Source organism: Chelon labrosus (genome assembly GCF_963514085.1).
Source record: "Chelon labrosus genome assembly, chromosome: 4".
NCBI classification, from domain to species: domain Eukaryota; kingdom Metazoa; phylum Chordata; class Actinopteri; order Mugiliformes; family Mugilidae; genus Chelon; species Chelon labrosus.
In genome coordinates, this window is record NC_140340.1 from 18,967,183 (window position 1) to 18,993,701 (window position 26,519).

At 42.3% G+C, this 26,519-nt stretch overlaps 1 protein-coding gene across 2 annotated transcripts in view; it reads right to left on the reverse strand.

Moving 5' to 3' along the window:
• Positions 1–531: 531 nt before the first annotated feature.
• The window catches only part of eif4g3a (eukaryotic translation initiation factor 4 gamma, 3a), a 49,281-nt gene continuing 23,293 nt past the window's right edge, over positions 532–26,519 (reverse strand). For both annotated transcript variants that reach the window (XM_084543002.1, XM_084543001.1), the window contains exons 6-34: positions 26,274–26,453; positions 25,313–25,424; positions 24,982–25,142; positions 24,257–24,382; positions 22,322–22,538; positions 20,992–21,771; positions 20,609–20,697; positions 19,313–19,604; positions 18,991–19,115; positions 17,550–17,669; positions 17,009–17,164; positions 16,578–16,775; positions 16,186–16,332; positions 15,829–16,065; positions 14,512–14,616; positions 12,170–12,308; positions 11,694–11,842; positions 9,176–9,266; positions 8,609–8,726; positions 8,255–8,481; positions 8,000–8,112; positions 7,511–7,683; positions 6,340–6,465; positions 6,074–6,155; positions 5,812–5,910; positions 5,550–5,696; positions 4,027–4,108; positions 3,740–3,886; positions 532–2,171 (exon numbers count right to left, since the gene is read on the reverse strand). In XM_084543002.1, coding sequence (XP_084399128.1) covers positions 1,990–2,171; positions 3,740–3,886; positions 4,027–4,108; positions 5,550–5,696; positions 5,812–5,910; positions 6,074–6,155; positions 6,340–6,465; positions 7,511–7,683; positions 8,000–8,112; positions 8,255–8,481; positions 8,609–8,726; positions 9,176–9,266; positions 11,694–11,842; positions 12,170–12,308; positions 14,512–14,616; positions 15,829–16,065; positions 16,186–16,332; positions 16,578–16,775; positions 17,009–17,164; positions 17,550–17,669; positions 18,991–19,115; positions 19,313–19,604; positions 20,609–20,697; positions 20,992–21,771; positions 22,322–22,538; positions 24,257–24,382; positions 24,982–25,142; positions 25,313–25,424; positions 26,274–26,453 — 4,920 coding nt within the window. In that variant the 3' untranslated portion in view covers positions 532–1,989. The remainder of the gene's footprint in view (positions 2,172–3,739; positions 3,887–4,026; positions 4,109–5,549; positions 5,697–5,811; positions 5,911–6,073; positions 6,156–6,339; positions 6,466–7,510; positions 7,684–7,999; positions 8,113–8,254; positions 8,482–8,608; positions 8,727–9,175; positions 9,267–11,693; positions 11,843–12,169; positions 12,309–14,511; positions 14,617–15,828; positions 16,066–16,185; positions 16,333–16,577; positions 16,776–17,008; positions 17,165–17,549; positions 17,670–18,990; positions 19,116–19,312; positions 19,605–20,608; positions 20,698–20,991; positions 21,772–22,321; positions 22,539–24,256; positions 24,383–24,981; positions 25,143–25,312; positions 25,425–26,273; positions 26,454–26,519) is intronic.

Sequence of the window (26,519 nt, forward strand, 5' to 3'; positions counted from 1 at the left end):
GTGCTGCGTCACACAGGCACGTCAAAGGGTTCCCACCGTCACCGTCACCGTGGCCGCGGCCCCCCTCCCCCCTCCTAATCAACACAACTACATAAAACTAATATGAAGAATAAGAAAGAAAAATGACTTGTTGTCAAAATAAAACAAATAAACGAATTAATAAATTATATATATATGAAAGTAAGTACTTTCATGGCAGTCCGAAATAGAAAAAACATATTATAGTTACCTAAAATCATCAAGTAACAACCAAGAAAACTGTCATGGCAGCTCAGTAAAAACAAACATAAACACAAAACAAAGGAAACAAAAACAAAATACATCATCATAACTATCCGAATAAAGACTACAAAAAATGTAGAAAAAGTGTTTCTTGGTTAAAATGGAGATCTGCTGCATGTTTACTGCACATTAAAGCAGTAGATATTTATTCAACTTTTAGTATTATCAGAGAAGTTGTATATTTTTATTCAGCAGACCAAGAAACATGAATGAAACCCTTCATGGAAAACTGTGAACAAACAAATATTAATGAAGCCGAGCTAGAAAAAAAGATTCTAATACTGACGGAGGGCTAGATTTCTGATACTGCATCGTTACCTGACCCATTTGCTTTAAATCTGACTTTCAATTATTTCAACGACAGATGAGTTTGCTCATCATTTGTTTAGTCTACAAATTGAAAATAGTTTTTATCCAATCTACAGTTCAGAAAGTAGATAACTTTTGGATCAAATGAAATTTGGTGTTATTGCTGAAATAAGATTAAACTGGTTACCAGTGTAGTTTCCAGTTAATTAACTGACTTACATCACTTAAACTTGGGTCCATGTTCACAATGAGTATCTTAGATTTGGGGCGACCACAGCTGAAAAGATGAATAAATATATTCAAGACATGTGTGGTCATCAGAAGAAGAAGTGTTGCAATGATTTCAAAACCAACCACAGCTTGTGGGTTAATTGATGGCGAGATGCTTCAGGGACTTCCACTGATCCAGCTGCTCCTTCAGGTCAAGCCAAACAAATACTCTTGCTCCCACACTCAGAAAAACTGAAAACACCCCTCAGTTCATCAGACACAAACGCTAAGCAAACGAAGCAGAAACAAAGAATCCGGCAACAATTAAAAGAAGAAAACACGAGAATCACTTTTTTTTTTTTTTTTTTTTTAAATACCTTTTTTGTCTTTAATGTATTTACAAGCTTTAATCTGCTCTGTAGGTCTTATGTATTACAAGCATCTCATGTTCAGCGACCCTGGCCATTTGCTTTTTGAAGTTGCATTTTTGCATCTGAATGAATCCAGTTTGTTCGTCCGACTTGCGTCTTGAATGCATACGTGTCACCTCTCATGAGGCGTATGTACATATCAACGCAGGGCAAGCCAAGGCTGAGGGAAACTCTTCCTGGTTATTACAAAATAACCTTCGATCTCCGACAGTGTTTATAGTTCCTGTGTATTCTTTCCTTTTTTTGTTGTTGTTGTTTTTTTTTTTTTTTTTTTTAAATCTCTGCGTCTCCCTTCATCCCAAAATAATTTTGCTTTACCCTGTTTTAAACAGTGTGAAATCCAGGGAACCTATTTATTTCACAATTATTATTTTGTTATTATAATTAATTATATTGTTATTTTTCTGCTGTCATGGTCTCACTGTGAGCATCTGCAAATGTTAAATAACTTTCATATTTGCAGTCCTTAAAAAAATAATAAATTAAGGAGTCCAGAACCTATGCATCTTTTAAGTCTCTTTTAAAAAGTAACAAAAAAAAAAGTAAGTTAAAATTTAAAACAAAAATATTTTCTATGTATTATACAGGTATTTAGTGCTTCTGCCGTTGGAATCCAAACTCAAAATGGCGGCATGTTTCAGAACCGTACCGCAGAAAAAAATTCCAGCCGTAAACATGTCGTCCTGCCCGCGCACCCATTTTGAAAGTGTGTTCTGCTGTAAGGAGGCAGTTCTACTCTGTCGCCGAGTCCCCCTCGTCAATTATCTTCCGACTCCTCCTCCGCCTCCCGCAGCCAGGTGAAGAAGGCCGTCACCGACTTCAGGGCCACGCCCTTGCCCTGCTGCTCGGCGGGGTCTTTGCTCGTCTCCCACTTGTAGAAAGCGTCCTCCGAGATGACGTCCTCGTCATACAGACAGTCAAAGAACATCCGGAGAAGGTCTGGAAGACAGAGGGAGAGGGAGAAAACGGCCGTTACAAACTTGCCGCCTTCTCACATGAATCACACAAAATGGAGAACTGTAGGCTGAAATATGTGCAGGTGTCAAATTATAAATTGTACAAGCTTCTCTGTGACTGACAAAAGAAACTCAGCACTCTGCATATCAAAAGTATAGCGCTACAGCTTCTGCATGAACATGACTCAAGTTTAATATTCTGGTCTCACGTCTGAATACGAATTCCATTTATTTTCAATGGACTCACTATGTAAAACCTTTGCCAATATATGTTCAACACATTAGACTATGATGCGATAAGTGATTATAATAAGAAGTGTTTTTTTATCCCTAAATTAGTAGATTCACTCAGTGTCCCAAATTTAAATAAATACACAATTCCATCTCTCAAACTTGTGCACCATGTGCCAAATATCATGCTAATATTACTGTAAAGAATCTGAACATAAAATCCACTTGTGCAAATGACAGAAATCATTTTAGCGGATAAGATGGATCAGTGAGAACTCATTTTATGTCTGAAAAGGGCGGAAAAATATGTTCCTCTTGCCTAACGCTGTATTTTACCTTCTCCACTGCTTTCAAAAATCGGTAAATATATAAAGATCACTGCAGTAGCTTACCAAGAACGAGTAATCAATAACAGTCAGCACTGTCATCTATCATGTCTACAGTACCTTCTGTGGGTAGATTAAATGACTTACTCCTAAAGAACTGAACTACAGTTTGACTGAAAAGGTGAAAGAGATTAAATGATGCTGTTATCAGAGACTGAGACTCCGCTGCCAACTGTCCAATGATAACTTTGCATTTCAACTTCAATTAGAAAATATTTCTTAAAAGTTCTCAAAGGAGATCTTCAGCCCAGCTACTAAAATCTCTCTCTGGTGAGATTATATTCTCTACATTAATCTTGCTAAATCCACCGATCATTGTGTAGGTCTCCCTTGTGCCTCTGAAACAGTTGTGACTCATCAGAGAATGGACATGGGTCTTCTGAGGGTGTCCTGTGGTGTCTGGCAACAGAATGTTCTTAGTGGGAGTCTTTGGGTCCTATGGGTTGAGGGGAGGGGCCTCTGTGGATCATCCCACAGATACTTGATCAGTTTGGGATCTAGTGAATTTGGAGGCCAGGTCAACACCTTGTGCTGTTCTTCATGTTTTTTTAAGTTGTTCCTAAACTGTTTTTGTGTGTGTACCTGCAGGATGCATCCTACTCGGGATGGCTGCTGCCATCAAGGAGTGTCATTGCTATGGGGTGGGTGGTACATGTCTAAGTAACGGCCACATGAATGCCAGGTCCAAAACATTCCCAGTAGTACATTGTACTGTTTCAAGATGGTCGATGTTTTTTTTTTTTATTTCTCTGGTCTGTGGTTTTAATGTTGTGGCTGGTTCGTGATGTACTCTCTACATTAATCGAGCTAAATATAGTATTAAAACACTTGAGCATTGTTAGTAACCACTATAAGCTCTCTGATGAGAAATTGAAAAAAGGAAAAATACATCTCTAAGTCTCCTCAGGAGACTAAAGTATGACGCAGCACTTACTTGGAGGCTGATCGAGGGCAACGATCAGCGCCTGAAGTGCATAAAGTGCTTGCAGCTGTCGCTCAGTGTCTGAGTTAAGGTACTTGAGTAATACAGGCAATCTCTTCTGGATGATGGCCGTGTCCACTCGACAGCTGGTGTTTTCATCTGCGCAGTAAAGCAGGAGGCAGAGTGAGAGCACGGCGAGGAACCTCCGCTCAGGGTTTGGCAGAGAGTAAATATTGCAATCAGCGGTGCGACTTTTAGCAGAACGGAGAAGAGCCTCCTGCAGGTGGTGGAGTGCTTACCTTTCACTGCGGCCTTACACACAGCTGTCATCAAAGCCCTCAGGAAGGGAGACGAGCTCATCTGAGATTCATCTAGGTTTGCCTGGGAAGTGGAGCACAGAGGAGGAGGAAACTATGTCAGTCTCATGTGGCTCAGCTTAGCCGTGATGAAGGAAACTATTAAAGTGTGTGTGGAAGTGGAGCACGGTGCCACAACGCCTTATATTACACCGTTATCCACTGTGTCACTTAACAGCTACGTGTCCAGGACAGATCTGCTTATCTGTGCTTTTTTTTTTTTTTTGCGAAGTGTTTGAGTCAAGTAGTGCTTTTACCCTAAGTGCTCTGCAAGATCATTCATTCACTCACTCATTTTCCACCTAGCTCCAACTCTAACTAATGGCACCGACTTCCCATGCAAGATTGTGGCTCAGTGTGACAATCAGGAGTAACTGGGGCTCAGTGGCTCCATTTACATGGGCACTAATATTCCACTAATAATCAGGATAATAGATCAGTCTAATGTAACCACCAGACTGGCGTTATTGGAAGGAGTCAGATAAAGGGGTGGGAGTAAACCTCATCATTTGAACAGGAATGTATTTGCTCCTGATAACGTTGTAAACACCGACCCTTTCTCTTCCTGATTACGTTTTCCCTATCCTGTGTAAACATCTGGTGACGTGACGAATTTCCAGGAGGGACAGAAACATGGGAGTGACACTGGTCCGTCTCGTTTGAGCTTTTTATTTCGAATGAATTACGCATCGTCAAAAAAAGACGAGGAAAAAAATATTGCACACGTCAAAAGAGTCGCATCCTGATTGTTGTTGATTCGAGGCACGCAAACACACGTGTCTCATCAGATCATTTTATTTAGTGCCCATGTAAACAGTCAGGCTGGATTCTGGTTAGAATGACAACCAGACAGAAAGTCAATCGTTTCTACATTCTGAGCCAAATCAATCACCTGACAAATACTGGATTTACGATTTATCTGGCAGTCTATAGAATTTGATAATATTTTATTTAAAAACACATAGCTTAAACTAAAATCTTAATATAGATCCCTTAGATTTGTGTGTTTCGTTTTAATTTGTAAAAGACATTCTAAGTAAGACGGTTTGTTTCTAATTGAGCTCAGACGATTCGTCACTTAACAGCCAACATCATCTCCAGTAAATCAATATGAGCTGATTTAAGGGTCTAATTCTTAAATATATATATTAAACCTAAAGTTTTATCCAAACAGCAAACAAACATCATTTCCCCATTAAAACACCTGGTAAATATGAGAGTGTGTAAAGGAAACAATGAGCCGCCCTCGAGAAAGACCCAACACCCTAAGACTGAAGTCATAGCTTCCAGGTGTGATTGTGAGAACCAGGAGAACAGAAAAACAAACACATGATGGCTGTTCTTATGCCACACTTTAATGTCAAATAATAAATAACAAATCATAAAAGGACAGACTGCTCTCTCTGCTCGCTCTCAGGCACTCGCTCGCAGACTGGTCCCTTCTGAGAAATGCCCCCTTTTCATACCTCTACCCAGTCAAAGATCTGCTCGTCACTGGCCATGTCCTCCAGGAGGAGTTTCTCCAGCTGCCGGCTCAGCTCCTCTGGAGGCAAGATCCTTCCAGACAGAGTCGCCTCGGGACTGGAGCTGTCCAACTGGACAAACTGGAGTTTCTGTTGGTGTCGAGATGAGAGGGCGAGAGGGCATTGATATAAAAGGAAAAAAACATGGAACCGAGAAATTATGAGACTTTTCATATAATACAGAATATGTTAAATTGTCACTCACATGCTGTGAGATGAAAGCCTGGACATCTTCTCCTTCTGGTAGAACGTCGGTCCAGTTGAGGCCAGATTCCCTCCACAAAGAACCCACAGTCCTATGGCTCTGTGGAAACAAGAAGAGATAAGATCACACATCAACAGGAGAGGTAAGCCACTTTTGGAGGCACAGGTAAAGAGCACATGCGTAGATATGATAAAAGAGATGAGAACGAGCTATGCAGATTTGACTAGGATTCACACTTTAACATAAGATCTGTGTTGCTCACCATTTGTTTGCATAGTATGTGCAGTATCTCTGAAATTAAGATCCCAGCTCTTCCCACAGGAAGCAAAGGTTTGCTTAATTCACTGCGAACAAACAGAGACGACATGAAATTAAAGCGTGACCATTTCTTTCCTCACGCCAAATATGCATTTATACAAATAACCATGAAAGTTCGTTATTTCTCTTTACGGGAAAGAGGACAAAAGATGTAGAAGAAGTCAGCGACCAAGTCTGATACCACTGAAACAGCAGCACTCATCTACGTACCTAAAGAGCTCTCTCATAGAGAAGCCCCCCTCCTTCAGCACAGGGCTGAGCAGCTCGGCCAGGTACAGCCAGATGTGGGGAATGTCGATGGCCATGTCGTCCGCCTGCTCCAAGGTGTCTGCAAACCTGAGAAAGCACAAGGACGGAGTGGTGCTCAGAACTGGAACTGGATCGGTTAAGGAGGAAAAACACTGAATTGTAGTTTCTTTTAATAATTGCATAAGATGGGAGAAGGCTTCGGTTAATTCATTTTTTTATTTGTTTTTTTTACACAAATGAAAAACTACTTTTCAAGAGAAAATTTTAATGTAGTTTTTAAAGTGCGTCATGTCTTTCCTATATGTTCTGACCTCGTTTATAGCCTGGAAATATTATATTAAGATGACAATTAGCTTCCTATAGGTTTTCTATTTTTCTGGTCAATAGGGAAGTGTCAGATAAATCACTTACTGTTGCCACATAACTGTAAGAAAGAGGAGAGACTACAAACAACATTTTTCTAGATAGTTCCTAGTACCGTATTTTTCGGACTATAAGTCGCACTTTTTTTCACGGTTTGGCTGGCCCTGCGACTTATACTCAGGTGCGACTTATATATTAAAATATATAATTTCACGTGTTCGTTATTTTCACACTGACAGCCGTGAGAGGGCACTCTAGGCTTGTGTGCCAGCATCTGCTACTTCTTTTACTCCTGCGTAATAGCGGCGGTGCGCCGTCTACCTCCGGAGTTCGCGGAGTTGCTTAGAAGTGACACAGAGGATGAAGAATTCAATGGATTTAGTGATTTGGAGTGAGATCGAGAGTTTGGTAAACTTGTTATGTTATGTTGTTTATGCTATAGTTATCTGAATAGCTGTTAACATACCAGACACCTATGAAGCTCGTTGTTCTATTGTTAGTACTATAACTTGCCTTTCAAGATGAAATGTGTTCTTGGTCTCCGATTTTATCAAATAAATTTCCCCCAAAAATGCGACTTATAGTCCAGTGCGACTTATATATGTTTTTTTCTTCTTCATTATGCATTTTTTAGCTGGTGCGACTTATACTCCGGAGCGACTTATAGTCCGGAAAATACGGTATACAGAAGTAATGAGCAGGCAACTGGCTCCCTATCCACAGAAACTGCCTCATTATCAGGCAGAGAGCATTAAGCAGGTGAACTGACCCTTTGTAAAACTGGGTTTTGGGCAGGATTCCCTGCTGCACCAGCTGGAAGAAGAGCTGGCCCATGTGGTCCCGTGTGATCTGACTACGCTCCAGGGTCGACTCCATCCCGACGCGCACAAACATGTGCAGCTGAGGGCCCAGGTCCAGTTCGTCCACGCACTGCACAGCCTCCTGCATGAAACAAAGGCATATGATGCAATTTCATGAGATCAGGGAAATTAAAAAGGAGAAGCAAAAAGCATGTCACACATCTGAACACAGTTCTGCTTTAAACACATCTTAAAGAAACCAACACTACTTTCTGTAGATAACTGCTGATTTTTAAAAATCTGATTTACCTTAAAGAAGCTGCTATGTATAAAGTCTTTTTTTTTTTACTCATAAATGGGTCTTCAGGATAAATTGTGAAAACTTTAGCACCTAATAATCACTGGATTGAGGTGCCATGATATTTGTCTTCTGCTGGTTTTCTCATGAATCTTAATACCTTGTAATCATTTATGTGCAGGAACTCGTCAATAATGGCCTTGGACTTCCTCTCAATCTCCTCCTCTGACAGTGCAGGTCTGTCTGGGCTCTGGACCACTGGCTCAGGTTTCACTGTCAAAATAAAAACGAGAGTCACAACTGTGTCTGATTGTGCTAAGAGCCTGATTTAGTTCCATGCACCATCACAGACTCTTCATGTTGCGCACACAAGATAGAAGAAGGGAAGAAAATATTCCTCAGCATGTTTCCTCACCAGGCTCCCTAACTCTGCTGCGCTCCGGTTCCGTTTTGTCCTCGGTGACACTCGGCCTCCGGGGCTCGGCTCCCTCTCGCTCCCGGTCTCTTCTCGGCTCCTCTGGGGTTTGACTGTCCAGCAGCTCTTTGGAACTGCCTCCCCTGGTGAACGGTCCGGGTCGCGACGATGAGGGGGGCGCAGAGATCAGCGGCTTCTCACTGCGTTCCCTGCCTGTACTGCTACGACTGCGAAGAGGGAGGAAAATGCAAAAAAAAAAATCAGCCAAAAATCATGAGGATCTCTGAGAAACCAAGAGCCATACAGAAATCTTCCTTAGAGAGAAGGGGAAGAACAGTAGCTGCTGCACTTTACCTTCCCAGAGTTCTCCTGGAGTCGTAATCTTGGTTCTGTGGGGGTGTGGTGGAGGGCTGGGCTGACGGCGTGGACTGCAGTGCAGAGTAACGGTTGAGGCCAGCTGTCCGTGACAGGTCTGATATGAGGAAGTTATAACAGTTTACATCTCAAAGAAATGATTAGGGATTGTTTAGGGTTACATTTGTCAAAGTGTCATTCATGTAAATACAACTCATATCAGCAGAAGGGTTTAAAGTAAAAAATATTTCTCTAACTTTCAGAAATCAATATCTGAACCAGCTGCAGTCAAAATGACACAGATCACTGCAGCGCTCACAGTTTTCACCTTAAGGCATCTGGTATTGTTAAACAGCTTGAATCAAACAGCTCAAGGGTGTTAGAGAAACGTAAATCACTAAATTTGGAAGATTTGGTGTTTTGTCATAACAAATGGGCTCCTGAGACAGAAGACAGAAAGGTGAGGCAGAAGACTTGGCTGCGTGATGAACGGTGTTTTCACCATCTTCTCAGTTGTGGACCGCGTCGCTCGTGTAATAAATGGTTCAGGTCACTGCGACATCTTACCGGAGTCGCTGGCTTTGGCTCCTCCACTGCTGCCCTTCACCCAGGTGACTTGAGCCCGTGGGCCCAGCTGGATCTTCTCGTCCATTTGAGGCTGCAGAATGATTTAGAAACAAAGTCAAGCATCTCTGCTTTAAACAAGACCATAAGGGAAACTTATAGACAAAAGACGCAAGTTGAGAAAAATTACTCCGACTCACAACAACAAAATAAATGACTGACACTCTTTTGAACTCTGAATATGCCCAGCAGAAGGAAAAATAAATGTATTTTTTGTCACTGGGTAAATGTTATTAATCAAAGTAAGTACCAGCCAAAATACTGGATCAATATGATAAGTGTTTTTCACATGAGAAGTTCCAGACGCTGCATTATTGAATTATCTTCTCTCTGTGCAACTAGCTGACCATGCTGCCAGCAGATGGGGCCCCAAAAATAAACTGACTTTGCTTTACACGGCAGTACCTCACCCATCCAGCAGGGGGGCTAGAGTTTGTAATACTAAACATGTAAACCACAATAATGTAGATCAGATGACAGCAGGGAACGTTTTGCGTGAGCAGCAAAGTTAAGATGATCCACAGGATTCATCTCTGTGATGTGTAAACAGTTATTTTCTGAAGACAGCTGTGAGGGACCAACGTGAAAAAACACTCAGTGAAGGTGGGACAAACTTGTCACGACATGATAAACATCCTCCCCAATTAATCTAAATTACACAGCAGACCTGACAAAGTTCAACCAAGACTCTGTGTGCGCTGAATCTGCGGGCTGCTCAGACTTATTACACAATGTGCTGCAACAATATACTGTCTTTGGTCCAGTATGGATCAGTGATTGGTTTCAAATCAGCGGTTGTTTCGGACACCACCACTGTCACTGATACCTGTTGACCTGATGGATTATTTTACTAAACTGTGGAAGATTAACGTGACGCACAGAAGCCTCTGAGAGGTAGTGCTGGGAAACAGTTTGGACAACATATTTAGCAGATGGTTGAATGGCCCATCAATCACCGTCCATCACAGGCTACACAGAACAACCTGCAGCCTCATGAGACAGCGTAGCTTTTTAATTAGCATGTTAGTGAGTGATTCTTGTCGTCTTTCCAAGGAAAATTTGTGCCCAAACTGTGCCAATTCTTCCTCACAGGACACTGACTGATCTGCACTTGTGTGATCAGCCACGAGCCACAAGAATCCAGCTGCCTCTCAAGGAAAAACCTCAGGTCAGACATCCACTAGTATCCCGTAATATATACACTTTCTGTGTTACAGCTTGTAAGGCATGATTAGCCTTCAGTAGTCCGACATTAATTAAAGTAGCAGCTAAAGCAATTAAGATTACGGCAAGTACTGTATCAGCTTCCTATAACGAAGTATAATGTCGCTGTCAGTGTGACTGTTCTAGGGCAGGATAATCTAAAGAGGCTTTAAAGCATTCACACAACACTACTGTTGAGGCGGCGGCAGCAGCTGTAAAGGTGAGAGACTCCCTGCAATATCGTTTCCGACACTCAGCGCACTCTGCTTGTAGCACTCATTGATGCGCACTGTCACATTATTAATTGTGGCTCATTTATTTTGTAGCTCTGTGGGTCACTCAATTTCACCTCTGTACAGCCAACGCATGTAACCAAAAAATCAAGACTATAATGCAGTAAAGTGTTCTATAAACTGAACAGCCTGGGAAATCCTTTCTTTCAGATCTGATCAAAATCTCTTTAACAGTTTGGCTGCTACCTTTTTTTAGTAGAGGACACTCCTGTAGTGTCCTAATTATAGGCTCTGGACGAATTATCTGTTATATATGTAACTACCTGGGGATTTATGCCAGTTTATCATTGTTCGTCTGCAGCTATATGAGCAAATGAACCAGGTTTAGGCAGTGCTTTTAAATGATATGACAGCGAGCCGTCACAAGACGTGTCTCCAGTAGAGATGTCAGGTTTTTTTTGCCCTCCCGATCCGATACAACCTTAAAATTTCCTCCCCTGGAGATTCATAAAGGCTTTTATTATCTCACTTGTATTCTCCTAGATCACATGTGCACCATGCGACCGTACTATCAATGGGGCTGCCAACGTTAATGTAGCTAGGAGACAATTATAGAGTAAGATACTACAGGATTACAGAGAAAGCTGCTTTTTTCCGTTTGTTTTTTTTGTTTGTTTTTTTTTGGCGGCAGCTTTGACGCTAGCCAACGAAGAAGATGTTTTGACGCTACGTGGACGTTGTTTTGGTTTATGCAGACCTAAAATAATTAACTACAAAAGATCAGGCTTAGTGGAAGCCTGATATGGATCCGTTCCTTTTAAAAATGCCATCGGGATCAGGACATCTCTAGTTCCTTCCAGTCAGAGGTGTAGTGTAGAAATGCATGTAATGCTGTCAGTGGGACAGACTTTTAAAGCCAGAATAAAAATATACAAGCTATATACTGTATATGTCTTCCCCGTCTTTGGCACTCGTCCAGCTGTTGGTGCCCTATCAGTTAGCTGAAGATCAGGCTGCTGGCTCACCTTGGAGATCTTTGGGATCTTGGTGGGGTCGATGGTCCTGCTGTTCTTTGTCATAGGCACAGTGTTCCAGGTCTCTTCTCTAGGTGCACGCTGTTCTCGCTGTTCTCGCTGTTCTCGCTGATCTCTCTGATCTCTCTGATCGCGTGGATCTAAGTGGCCAAAGCGTCCACACCACATAGAGGAAGGAAATGAACAGTTTTAAAGAAAGAAATGATGTGGCCTTTTTTCAGTCAACATACAAGGGATCAGACAGGGAGACATTTTTCACAGTTCTCGCTATACTTGATGAAATATTGTAGGTCAGCTAACAGATGGGGGTGAGTAGGGGGCTTCCTGTCTGCTGTTGGGCACAATAGCATCAGTGCAGGCTATAGGGACAGGAAGTCTGCCTGTACGCTCACAGGCTTCCTGAGTCAGTGTAGCTGTGTGCCAATGTGATTCTAAGCCTTAAAGAGGATTTAGACTGCAGGTCTGACCTGGCCGTCTCTTGCTGTCCTTGGAGAGCAGCTGCTGGTGCACTTTCCTCTGCTCTTCTTGCTCTTCAATCTTAGCCTCCTTGTGGATTTGCTCTATGGTTTTGGGGCCCTGGTCGGCTCTCCTGGACACCCAGTTGTGCTGGAATAAAGGGAGAAGTACAATTATTTCAAACAGACAGTAGTACAGTAAACGGATTTCTTCACTGAAGCTCAATTCAAATATCAGTGTGTTTGTTTTATCACTAGGGATGGGCGATATGGACTAAAAAATTTATCCCGACAATTTCTGGTATTTATCACGGTAACAATAAAAATGACGATAAATAAACACCAATTCAGCCTAATCTTTTTTAACTATAATGCATCGGCAAGTTTTATCTGAGTTGTTTTTTATACCGGACTCTTTGGATGAAGTCGACGCTGCTTCTGCATCCTTGCGCATTTTCTGGCTTTCTTCATATTCTGGTTTGTGCTTGTGTTTGAGGTGGTGGAACAAATTAGTGGTGTTACTGTCCTTTTTATGCACTATTTGTTAGCAAACCTTGCAAGTTGTAATTTGCTGCTCCGCATCACTTTTTAACCCCTTCATGCCTAGTGTCGCGAATTCGCGACGAACTGTTTCCGTTCAGACTGCAGCCAAAGTAACGCATGTAATACTCCAATGTCGGTTTGTGCACATTCAAAAATTTCCTAGGAACCTTTTGCAAGCACTAGTTTCTCGTAGGACCGGCTGGAGTGGTAAGCAAAAATACAATCGCGGGATGACATATTCTTACCGTGGGGAATGTTTTTGACGATATATCGTAAACGATGAAATATTGCACATCCCTATTTATCACATATATCAGTTCATATAAAAGAAGACAGAGATAATTACTGATGAATTAGCCAGTGATTGCTTCAGGGAGACAGCAGCATTAACAAGGTTATCCATTTCATTTCGTGCCTGTCAGTGACTGTGAGCATGGATGTTTTGTTTTTAAACAAAGTGGATCCACCCTAAATAACCTTGCTCATTTTAATTTCAAATCTGACAGGAGCGCACCACAGCAGAGTTTGAATACATGTTTTCAATAGTTCTGTACGAGACAGGGACATGGATTAAAATGTCAAAAGCTCGGTTTAATCAATGCAGATGTCTCTAGTGAAAACTAAAGTACGAGAGGACACTTACATATTGAGTCGTTTGTTCCTTGTTTGTTCCTCTTTCTTCGAATCTATATATGTGTTTATATCAGTGTTGTGAGCCCAGAAAACGTCCATGTGTCCCCAGCTATTTATTCAGTTCTATCTTCCTACATATAGGAAAACAACGCATAATATGGAAATGTCTGAAGGGAATTAAAACTAACAAATAAAACTGCTACAAGTCTGTTTTTAACCCATAAAAGAGGTATATGCGTATGTCAGAGATGTACTATTCGTGAGAGCAGTTAAACTCTGTAAGTGAAGACAGTACTGCAATATATATATATATATAGCATGTGTAACAGAAATCCAGGTGTCGTCACCGGTTTCATCAGTGGTCATTAAAATTTAAGGCAGACTTATTATCTTATGTTATTTTAATGCGATACTCATTTGGTAAATTACAATTTTTTTCTCAAGCTACAAATGCTTGATATGAGCAGAGGTTACATAAATGACAGCTGGTCTATATTAGCTGTGGGAGGAAGGTAGATTAAAACTCGTGCGGAGGATCCTGATGTGCTCCCCTCCAGAAATTTAACTACACGTCACGGTGACGCGGGCTGCAACAGGCAGGGTTGATCTGAGAGGCATTTCCTCATTTATGTCTCTGAGTGGCAACCACAGAAAATTCTCCTTCCTTCTGCATCCTACAATCTACTCAGACGTATTCTCTCTTTTCAGTGTTGCATTGATTTACAGAAAGTATAAGAAAGTATCAACCAAGCCTTTAACTGAACTGATTTGCAATTAGTAATTTAGATTGATCTTTTTTATTTTTTTTTCGCAGAGTCAGATATTGACAAAATTTGAAGATATGCCTAATCTGTTGTCTGAGGATTAATACTTATGCAATTCGTACAGAATCATGTTTTACGCAGTAAAATTAACGGCAGCTTGTAATGCACTCGCAGACAAACATGTGATCGGGTATTTTGAGTTATTTTTATAGTGTATTTTCCACAAAGGGTTTCCTAATCATCAGTCTTTCTGGAAAGGTGTTTGAATATCAAGAGTTGAAGCACAAATCAGTTTAGCAGAATATTACCCGGATGTCATGTTTCAGGATGCAATAAAAGCAATAAATCTGAACAAAAAGCATCATGAACATGAGATGTGATGCAGGACGGTCCAACAGAGAGTCACATACTCACCAATCTGAGGTCAATAATGTCCTGCAGCATAAACCGTATCCGGGACGACGTCTTTCTCTCCTTGACAATTTTTTCCATCTGATTGAAGTATTGATCCATCCGAGGCTGACGAAAGAGGTACAGAGAGGGTTCAATTGAGACATGAAGGTTAATCTTCCGTGCCTCTGTTTAACCTAACGAACAGCAGGTTTCAGGGATTCTCACATCATTTCACTTCACTGGCTGATTATTCAGTTTATTACTTGGGACATTTGGGTACGCAGCAGAACAATAAAATGTAACAACCCTAAAAGAATAGACCCAATTCACTGTAATGGCCTGCCAATAAAAGGGAGGTTTTGAGAGAATTACCACATTAAAACAGGATTAACTCATCTGCAGTACAAGAAAGCTGATTTATGACCACATTCTTGACGATCTAGTGCTTTTATTTGGGTAAACAGTGCAAACAAAAAGGCGACAAAGCCGATTTCAGTTGTTATGGTGACTTTATAGCGGTTTCCCTACTGGTCAGAGGGCTTTTCCTTAGATGATAAGTATCAAACCACACATCACAGTGCAGCAGCGATGCAGCAGTAAGCCCTTCAGGTCAGTTGGGTCTCCCCAAGCATCTGAGGACTCTTCGCTGCGTGTCACTGATGTCCACATCTACTGTGGAAACACTGTGGGGATATTCTTTTTGTTTTTGCCAACGTACAGTATATAAACAGTTTTTTCTACTCTGCGTCTGGAAGTGAATGTAGCCCAGCTCAAATCCCATCAGAAAAATCTCTTTTATGTCTCTTAAAAGAGATTTGCTGAAGATCAGAATCAGCTCAGTACTGACTTAATTTGCTAGAAGGTAGAAAAGCATATCTTGGTTTATATTAGTACAGACATACTGATACTCTTGTGGCATGAATATATTCACTTCATGGCTCAATCCCTGAAAATCTCTGGCCGTTACATATGTCGGGAGCAACTAGACTACAACATAAATGTAACCTTACTGCAACTGACAGTCACATCCACATATATCATTTTATATTCTGGGTAACATTCTTATTTACTTTCTTGCCAAGAATTATGTGTGAGGACTGGAAATTAGATTTAACTACCAGATGGTTAGCTTAGCTCAGAATAAAGACTGAGAAGAACAGGAGGACACTGCTAAACTGGCTCTATCCAAATATACACAAATACATCTGCCTACCTACACTTCTGAAGCTCACAATCAACACATTTATTTCGTAGTATTGGGTATTTTAGTATGACACCAAAAACAGTGTAAAAATTAGTTTTGGTTTCTAACTCCCTGATTTTGAGTCAAAAACTCACCTTGGCTTTCTCGAAGTCGAGGTCCTTGCCGATGGTGGTGAGCAGCCTGCACAGACACTCCAGAGACTCCTCATCGTGGTTCTTCAGCAGCTTCACCACGCAGTCGTGCATGATGGCCTCCGTCAACATCTTGAGCTTGAAGAGCTCGCCAATGAACTTGATGTTGCCGATGGAACGCCGTCGGGCCTTGTCCTTGGCTTCTTCCAGCTCTTCCTGAAGCCGATCACGCTCTGTCGTCTGGGAAGAAAAAGACAAATGCAAATTGTTTATTAATTCATTTTTTTTTTTTTTACTTTATTTGCTGTGATAAAAATGGATTATGTAATAAAACTGTAAGGAAATTCAAAGAGCACACACCGATGCAGCAGAGTCCAGCTCCTTCTGCTTTCTCTCAAACACCACATCGTCCACCTTGTCCTTCTCAAACTCCTTCTGGCAGCGGTTTAGCAGCAGCTTGCGAAAGTTTACTGTGGTGTTGGGTTTGTCTGTCATCTGCACTTTGAGCTGTGCATGAATGGTAGATAGTAAATACAGTAAAGAAGCATTAGTACAAAATTAAGAGGAGAAAGGAAACTGATAAAAATATTAAATTATGAACACTGATTCTCAAGCAGAAAGTATGTTTCCACCAAAATCTTCCAGATAAATCGAGGATTTAAACCTCCACATTCACAACCACAAAACTACATCTCCTTTGATCTAAATTCTCCACACTTGACCCATTTTGATCGGCAAGATGCTCGGCTTACCGTGGCCAGGCAGCGGCACATGTTCCCATAAGCCACAGAGAAGCTGGGCTCATCGATGGCCTTCTCAAAGACCAGGTCGATGACGCCTTTGAGCCTCTCCTCGGTGTCGATGGTGAGGTCCGTTACCTGCTTCATCAGCTGGTTGAACTTCTGAGGCGTCAGCTTGTTGAGGATGCTTCGCACTTTCCTGAAGAGATCCTGTGGGGAATCATGCACAAGAGGCAGTTAGTCATTGAGTTGACCAAACACTTAGTCCCACTCCCTGGTAGATATGCTGAAAATATCTTTCAAAAATAACTCCGGATGCTGAGTCAATACATGCTGTGGTAGGTCAAATCACTCAGGAGCCAGTAATCATAGGATTTAGTCTGCTGGAGGTAGCTGGATTTTGTGTGCGTCTCTCCGCTGTGTTTGTGTGTAATTGCCTTTACCTGTGTTTTCTGCGCCTCTGGATCCTCTGCGGGGGCCTCCCTCTTCAAGCCGGGTTTCCAGGCGTTCTCTGATTTTTTCAGCTGAATGTCATCATTCACAGAAACGTTCATGATGATCTTCCTGGGTGGAGGCCGCCGTGCACCAATGTTCATTAGCTGAGAATGGAGCGAAAGAAATAAAGACAGGAAAAAGACAGGGATTATTCCTGGTGTCTATGAGATGAGTGAAAGGGTACGGACACAGCAACTCGGCATCAAAGTACTACCGGCAATGACGGCTGACTGTGATGTCAGCTCGCCGCACCTGTGTCTGAAGCCGAGTCCTAATAATGAGCTCCTCACAGTAACATTACAGCAGATTCACTTGAACGCGTTGCTAAACTTGATCGGGGTCATTATTTTCAAACAAATCTTGACAGTAAAACTGTTTTACACTAGAAAAGGTAAGTAGTGGAAAAGGGTGAGTGTGTGTGTGTGTGTGTGATTTTATGAATGACTGTGGCAGCTTGGTAGCTCGTGTGTGAGTGCATGTGTGACTCACTGCGGCGCCTCGTCCTCCGGTCATCTGCCTGCCAAAATCTGCGAACGCAGGTGTGAAATCAGGTCCTCTGGAAATCACCCTGGAATCCACGGATCGAGATGGCAACTTGTTTTGGTTCATCTGTGTGACACATAGCATACACAATACATCATCACACACATGTACGAACACACACACACGCAGCATGATCTGAACAGCAGGGGGAGCAGTGATTCCCTGGTAATAATGGTAACAGGGCAAAGCCAGGGATGAATGTGACAGTGAGTTCATGAATTTCTAAGTCAGTGGTTCTTTAAAGGTGACCCTGTTTAAATCAAGTCATGCTACATTAGCAGCTTCTGGTTAATGTTTTTTTTTTTTTTACTATATCAATAATAAATCAAGCTCGTCTAGCTCAGTGGGGCTGCTCGGCGAGAGACGTCAGAACCAGATGTGGAAGGGAAGGACAGAAGACAGGAACGCAGGACAGAGCGAGATAGTTGTGGGGGAGGAGGAGAGAAGAACAAATCCAGCTCTTTGTCTTTCAGCTGTCCTTGACTTCCTCTCCACTCTTTTCCAGCGAGATTTCACTTTCTCCCACAGAGAAAACGAGACGCTGGGATTGTACCAATCAACTGTTCGCCAGTCTGGTTGTTCTTTTTGGAGAGGCGGGGGAGGGGCCTGCACTCTTAACACTGCCAAGTGTGACATAATAGCAATGTGATTTTAATCAAAACAGCATTTCAGCAGAACATATGCTCCACCCATACATACAGTATGAGCAGATGTGAGGAACAAACCAAACTGGAGAGTCTTTGATCCAGTTCACACAATCTAAACTGAAACTAAGTCTTATAAAGCCTGTTGGTATGTGGCTACAAAGTCCTGTTTTATTATTAAGGCTTTATTCAAAAACAATGATTATTTTCATTACTGATTAATCCCATTAAAAACTATTATGACTTATGCCCATCACACCATCCCAGAGCCTGAAATAAGGTCCACTAAAGCAACAATCTAAAATCTAAACACTGAATTTACAATGATTATAAATCTCCACTTTTTTTTCCTTGGTAACAGACTTAACCAATTCCCTTATTTTCAAATTCTTTGCAGATCATTAATCGTTGCAGCTCCATGAGAAACATGCATTTAATTTCAATTTACAGAGACGCTGCAGACAAAATGGACGACTACACAGCGGTAGTGTCTTTCGACAGTAAAATTTATCTGCAACAACGGTGGGAAAGTCAGTTTAACTACTGTTAGATTAGGAGCAGATCAGAAAATTCATGAACCTCTTTCTATTTTAGGAGGTGCATTTATACAGATACAATTTTAAGCTAACTATTTATTAACATATATTTATTTTAATATTTATTATTATTAAATATTCATCACAATCCTGTCACCTAAACATCTATATAATCTCTGTAGGACTGCAGGGCTATTTGTAACCCACCTTGTCCAGCACCACATCACTGATCGGTGGGAGGCCCTCAGGCTTCTGTGTGCAGGCCGGCATGAACTGGAAGCCCAACAGGAAGTCCCTGTCATACTGACGTTTCCCACTGGACTCAGCCAAGTCTGGACCACCGAGCAGGGTTTGAGCGGGAAGGGGGGAAAAAAAGGTAATTATACATAAAACAAAGGCAGAACTGGGAATGACAAAAGCTCCAAAAGGTCAGAGGCAAGTCATGTGCCTAACTTGAATGAATACATGCAGACTTCTTGCGGTTTTGCCTAGGGTAGCTTAAAAATAAAAAAACTGTGGTCCATTTCACCTTCAATGTCCTGCGGAGCCCCTGTCGAGTTCTCCTTGTCTCCGGGGGTGGCTCCACTGTCGCTGCTCTCCGTCTCTGAGGTGTGGCCTGCGCCGTTTCTCATCGGCTCCAATTCTGCCTCGCCGTTTTCCTCTGGAGGTGCGGCAGTTTTCCTATCAGCCTCAGAGATGTTTGCAGGGACAGGAGCAGGGGTCGAGGTGAAGACTGGTGGTAGGAGCACCGGGCTGCCACTCAGAGGAGCTGACAGCAGGGCCTGATCTACAGCAGGCTGATCTACTGGCCTGGGTTCATCCTGTGTGGAGGCAATATTCAATCGTGAAACACTTGACTTGTATCCCCCGTAGACATACAAGGCTAATATTTTTAGATAATATAGTCCTGTACACACAATATACATAGAACTGGAATACTTTTTCACAAATGGGAACACAAGCATCCAGCAATTTTGATCATGTTTATGCAACATTATCAACACAAAATTAAAACACAGTGAGAAACACTGAGCAGCTTCTGACTCATCTAGCCTGTGATTTCAATTATCAGCCAGTTTCACACTTTGTTTAATCTAAATCTAAATGCATTGCTATTATAATGACATTTAGACTTGTCAATGTCAGATGATCTATGGGATTCAGTCCTCAAGTCCTCTGTGCTAGTCACCGTCTGTTAATGCTGTCCTCATGTGGCACCATCACTGGCATGTTGTCTTTTTGGTCAGGTTTAAGGCAGCCGTCTTAAGCTTGATCTGGCGCAGAGCCTGTGCCGTAGGGGGCTGTACTGTAAGCATTCGTACTTCTAGTGTGTGGTGAAATGCGTTTTGGATCAAACACAGCTGTTATGATTTGCGTCATCACAACTGGGGTGGTTGATTAAAATATACCATTTATTTACCAGCTGGTAATTGGTTGTGTGGGAACTCTCCTACAGCGACAAGCCTAAAGGAAAACAATAAAAGAGAGGAAACCAGAGCGGGACAGAGCTGATTTTACAAACGGTGGGCTGCGTGAGCCATGAAGATGATAGATAACTCCATGCTGTCGTTCTCGGAGAATAACAACACCCCAAAGTCGTTTATGTCTGCTTCCCTCACCACACATGTGGAAACGTTTTCCACTTGAACTCTAGCCCACATTGTGCCTTCCCTCTTCTCTTTCAACCTCTCCGTCCCACTCCTCTGACACTTTGCAGTCTTGCCCCGAAACGAAATACCAATCGTTTGAAAATAAAGTTACAAGGTATTGCCTCTTCAGTCTCCCTTGTCATTTTGCATTGCGAGCTGGCGGCCTCTTCTCTTACCTCCTCCTCCTTATGAGGTGCATCTCCAGTAGAGATCCCTTCATTTGGTTTTCTCCAGGTCTTTGGTATAGCAGAAGCAGTCTGATTAACTGTAAGGAAACAGAAGTTAGCCACAGCCAGTGGGTTAACAACCAAGCCACAATGGATTTAAAAGGTAAATTAGCTTTTAAGACCAATGACTGCAAGAAAAACATGTTCATGCTTGTACAAGCAAACCTTGTACAAGCAAAATGTCTAACCACTTAATACAGCTCTATCTGAAAAGTAAGGGGCTCATAAAACAGCCACTTATTTCAGGCTGGTTTATCACTACAGATCCCACAGTATTTAAAGTACAATTTGAAAATGTCACTTGCAAACCCAAACAGCATTAGACACTGTACCTGTAGTGGGACTCTTCCTGTTGAGTGCTTGTTGCTGGGTCTCTGTTTTGCTGTCAGTAATGCCACCATGCGCCTCTGTCCCTCCTCTGGGGGTGAGGTCTTTAGTGTCTAAGGACTTGGTCGGCTCTTCGGCCTCTGTTGTGGCCTGCACTAGAGGCGGAAGGCCAGGGGGTAGCATAACTGGCAAAGCTGGGACAGAGACAGGGCTTGAGGTCAGGGTGACTGGCACCACAGCCACAGGTGCCATCGAGGAGAGCGCAGCAGCAATGGGCACCTCGGGCCTCACGTCAGAGGGCAAGGTTTCAGAGGAGGAGGCTTCTCTGTAAGCAGGGGCAGAGGCCTGGGGCTGGAGAGCAGCTGAGGACAGAAGAGGTGGCTCATGAGCTGGGGCGTCTAAGTCAGTCCCAGAGTCTGCGAGGCCATTCAGAGCCTTGGGAGCCAGAGATGGAGAGGCAACTAAAGTTCGTGGGGTGTCTGAAAGAGGCTTGTCTGTGTTGGGTGTAGGTGCTGAAGAGGGTTTGTTCTCCCCAACTGAGGCGGGGGGAGAAGAGGCTGAAGCAGCGGACTCCCTTGCTGAGGGACGTTCACTGGTGTTGGCCACTGTGAGTGGGAGACTGACGGGGGTGGTCAGTGGGGCAGGGAAGGGAAGCTCTGGTTCAACAGTAGGCGAGGGCTCAGATAGAGGAGCGTTGGCCTCCGGTCTCTCCAAGGGAGCTTCGGGCTGCACAAGGCCAGGTGAGGAAGACTTCTGGACAACTGGCTCCAGTTTTGGCGTATCATCTGAAAGAGAAGAACAAAGGGATTCAGAATTCAGTCAGCAAATGTAATAAGTTCTCTAAATAGATACACAGATTGTTGATTATCTGCAGCAGGTAATACGAAATATTCGAGGATAAAACACAGACAAAACTTTATATGGAGTGTAGAACTGTGCAACTGACCCATGCCAATAAAGTTACTCTTTAAAAAAAAAAAAAAAAAGGCTGGCCAAATGTTCCACTTGAATACAGGAAGAGCAGGAAGTGTTGCTGACTAAACACTTTGAATTTCAAGAGAAATGAAACTGAATGCATTCAGTCGGCATTGTGTCAAAGCAAATACAAGAGTGATAGATAACATGTTTGGAAAGGAAATCCCTGTTCAAGGAAAAGATATCTTGGTGCAGGGACACTATGGTTGCTGCAATAAAACCACAGATGACATTCCCTCGTATGCAAAGCTGTGGTCCAGTGGTGACATTTGAGTGATGTTTATTATTATTTGAACATAAAAAATATAGCTAAACTGCCTTGTTTATTGTATTTTAAGGAAAGAAAGTGTTTGGGCAGACCTGGCCCTGGTTTGGTGTCTGAAGCCCCAGTTGTCAGCGGCTGCTGTGGCTGTTGGGGCTGTGGTGGCTGCAGTGGCTCCAACGTGTAGCCTACGGGATGGGCTTGCTGTTGCTGAGGAGGCTGAGGCTGCGACTGCTGCTGCTGCTGCTGCTGCTGCTGCTGCTGCTGCTGCTGCTGCTGCTGCTGCTGCTCCGGAGTCTGGCTGCTGCTCAGCTGCTGCGATTTGAGGTAGAAAATGTGAGGATAATGAGGGTGCGGCCATAAAAACTAGCAACACAGAAAACCAGAGAGAAAGAGAGAGAGGCACAGAGATGTAGGCAAGCGCACACACACAACAACAAATAAACAAGCCAAAATGCAGGTTTGAGCAGAAATAAAGAGTCCAAAGAGGTATGGTTATTTATTACAAGGACAGTGATGGAGGACAATACAGGAGAAACGAGGTGGAGAATGGAGATCAATGTGGGAGGAATGGCAAGAGGAGTGGAAAAGCTCAGGACAATGAAGAGTAAAGGATGTAGAGGGAAATATGTAAAGAAATGAAATCAAGGGGCACAAAAAGACAGAGAAAAAAGAGGAAACACACTGTTAACATCCACAGAAGGACACAGGGAGGAAGAAGTCACAACGTCCCTCTTCAGAATCCATGCAAGCTGTCTAATTTGGACTTGGGTTCGTTTCATTTATTAAAATGTGCCAAGACTCCATATGAAGACAATTCAATTTTATGCATCTGAAAAGGTGGCTACTTGACTTTTTACATGCATTGCCAGCTCCCAGTACTCTTGGATCTAAAGACCAGGCTTCAGCACCGCCACATTTCCATATTTATTCCAAGCAGTGTGCCAAACACATTCAATTTCTTTTTAGGGAGAACAGATCGGATGTTCAGTGGAATTAGAGGATCTGAGTGGATTCTGTAGAAGGAGTAGGAGTTTACAGACAGTACATACACAATCCACTATAAAAGTTAATGGGGGAAAAGAAACAGTGATTGAAAGAAAGCAGGTATAAGATTAAAGAAAGATGTTAACAAAGTTACAATGAGTTCATTACCTGGCTGTAAGACAGCAAAAAGTTTTTTCACAAGCCATGGCCCCAGTTCTATGTCTAAACATATCCCATATGTGATGAAATTACATGTTTTTATTATTAGGGCTCCTACCATGGTTACCGTTGCTAATGTACTTCCAATTCGACAAACAAATCTAAAATGGTCAAAGTAGAGTGAAAATGAGAGTTTTCAATATTTTAACAATATTCTAAATGTCCATGTAACGTTTGCCACCTATACTAAATAACGTCAAGAGTTCTGGGAACCCTGTCATTTCTGTAGCTAAGCTAATTAGGGTAGAAGTCATTAACGCATGTTTGCTTCTCTCTAAACAAGCGCCCAAAGCGAACAATGTCCTGAGGCTCTGGAGGCGGCAAGGACAGGTGATTGGTAATATCAAACAGATCTGTAGCATTCAGAATTTATAGACATAGCTGTGAATGTCACGTCATGTACACTGAAGTCCCTGTAGCAACGTCTGCTATCATGTTATGCTGGCAGAAATGGGAAGAATTACTATTTTTTTCCAGCAGCTTGTAGGTTTTGTTATTTCCTGTGCTGTACCCACACTCGTCAACTGCTTGTCTTTCATGTTTTCGAAGAAACACATTAATGAGTTTTAATAATAAGACTAAGAGTTTTCCCCAACTAAAAAAATACTAAAAAAAAAAAAAGGTGCTAAGAAAATGATGCGTCTTAAAATATGGGAGCAATAAACAACACACAGGTAACATTTTAAACTCAAAGCCATCATGAATTTCTTATGTGAGATCGGGAGAATTAGAGCTCACACTGTGACCAAGCAACATGAGACATCCCTCCCGTCTTAATGCTACACTATCGCAGGTGAGACGTGCGCGAGAGCGTCAGAGAGCCATACCTGTGGTGGGGTTGGGGTAGAGGAGGGGGGACCGACAGGAGGTGTTGAATTCCTGCTCCCTGAACCTCCCGCCATGATCTCCTCTGTGATATCCCTGCCACCCTGATTGGGGTCACGGATACGGATCTGGGAGGACAATGGCACAAAAAAACAGACCTCACTAAAGCGCACGAGTCTTTGAGCAGCCCTGCATCAGCAACATTTTCTGCGTGTTTCTCATCAGCTATGATAGGAGGGAGAGGCAGCCAGCCTTTACAAGAACAAGTAAACGGTATATAAATAGTAAGAGTAAGTATTTAGAGTATTTTTACTCAAGCACAAGAAGAATATCTAATAGCAAAATGACTTAGAGGAGTTAGAGCCTAGACAATCACAAGCTCAATGTCCGTCTTTCTTTATTAAAAACGGAAAGGCAGATCATATATTCACAGAAAGGCTATTTATGAATTTACTAAAAAATTTAATTTTCAAAATATAAAAACGAAAATGTGTATAAATAGGAAATCTTATCAAAAACATCAAGCGTTTTTTCCAAATCTGCTACCCACGACAGAAGTCAAATTCCACCTGCCGATGATCACACCGTGTGCTGATCGTAACTAAATACTCAAAATAATCTTGTAAAATTAAACATAAAAATGTTCTTACGGGACGTTTGCGGTGTGTAAACATTTCAGATGTTTCTCCTAGAAAACAAAAGCCAAAGGAACTACTAAGATACTCACTGTTTTCTTCTCACGCTTGGCTGGTAGAGGTTGCTGTGGTGTAGGCACTATGATAGGGGGTGAGGGGGGGTAAACAGTCTGTCCTGGGTAGAAGGGTGGACCAGCTGCAGGAACGGGCGCGGGGACAGAAGGTGAGACAGGTGGGTGGTACCTGAGGGGATCTGAATGAATTTGCGAGAAGAGAAACACAGAGGAGTAGACATTTTAATAAACACAGGTTAGGTTTTCTGCTACACACGTAGTTATGTATTTGAGCTACTAGATGGTTGAATTTAGACTTTATGGGTGTAGTTAGTACTGGATGTGTATCTGTGCTAGATTAATGACTCACGATATGGGGCGGGGTACTCCCCTGGCCCTGGACCAGGATAGAAGGTGCCAGATCCTGGGGGCTGAACAGAATACTGCTGAGGAGGTCCCACGTAGGGTGTACTGTGGCGATACTGGAAATATGGAGGACAAGGAGAGACGTCATCAGTGAGGACGAGACACATACTCCACACCTTCATTTCATTTGGATCTTGGATCGTGATGTTTTGGATAAACCCCTTGACTTATGCCTTGATCCGATTTATAATCTGTAACAAATCAATTACCAGCTGCAAGTAGAGAGTATTTTCAGTTTGTAGTCCAACTAAAAAAAAATAATATGATAGGTTGTTTGCTGTAACAAATGAGGGGTTTAAATATTTGCCATTAATTTCCACATAAGCCAGTTTTGTGTATCTGTGTAATGTAATCTGTGTAATGATAAATTATACCAAGAAATAACGTGTGTGTGTGAGTAAACTATGGCATTGACAAGCTTTTCTCTTTATATGATACTCAATTCATCATATTTTTCTATTAAATATATGGCTAGAGCAAGCAGATGTTAGGATTAGCTTAGTACAAAGAACTGAAAGCTGCTAGCCTCGCCCTTTATAAAAAGGTAAATAATTCTGCCTATCAGCACCTCTGAAGCTCTCAAACTAACATGTTGTATTTCTTATTAGCTTAACCTGAGCAAATATTGAAGTATAAAAACGACACATACAAAGGGTTACGGTCTGTATTATTTCCTGGCTTTGCACAGTAACTCTCTGGAGACAGTGTTCATAATAAATACTCTTTAATCCGTTCAATTATCGTATCTGTATTCACCCACTGATCTGCTGGAGATGAAGAGACAATAAAATACTTCTGTTTGACTTCTCTCTGAAACAAAATGCAACTCTAACGTCAGAGTTAAACAGCAATACAAGGAAAACTCTTTAAATTCGATAAGACCCAGTTCTGTGTGTTTGTTGTACCTGTGGGATGTAGTACTGTGCAGCCTGTGGAGAAGGGAAAGGCATGGGTGCCATGGTCATCATGATTGGTTGATTAGTGGGGTAGACGGCCGCAGTGGGAGTCTGTGAGCCAGGCCGTATGGAGGGCGTGTTTGTCGGGATGGTGGGCCTCGCAGTCTGCATCTGAGCCCTCTGAAAAAACTGAGAGCAACAAGCGAGGGGGGGGGGGGGGGGGGAGAAAAAAAAAAAAAACAGAGAAAAACAACA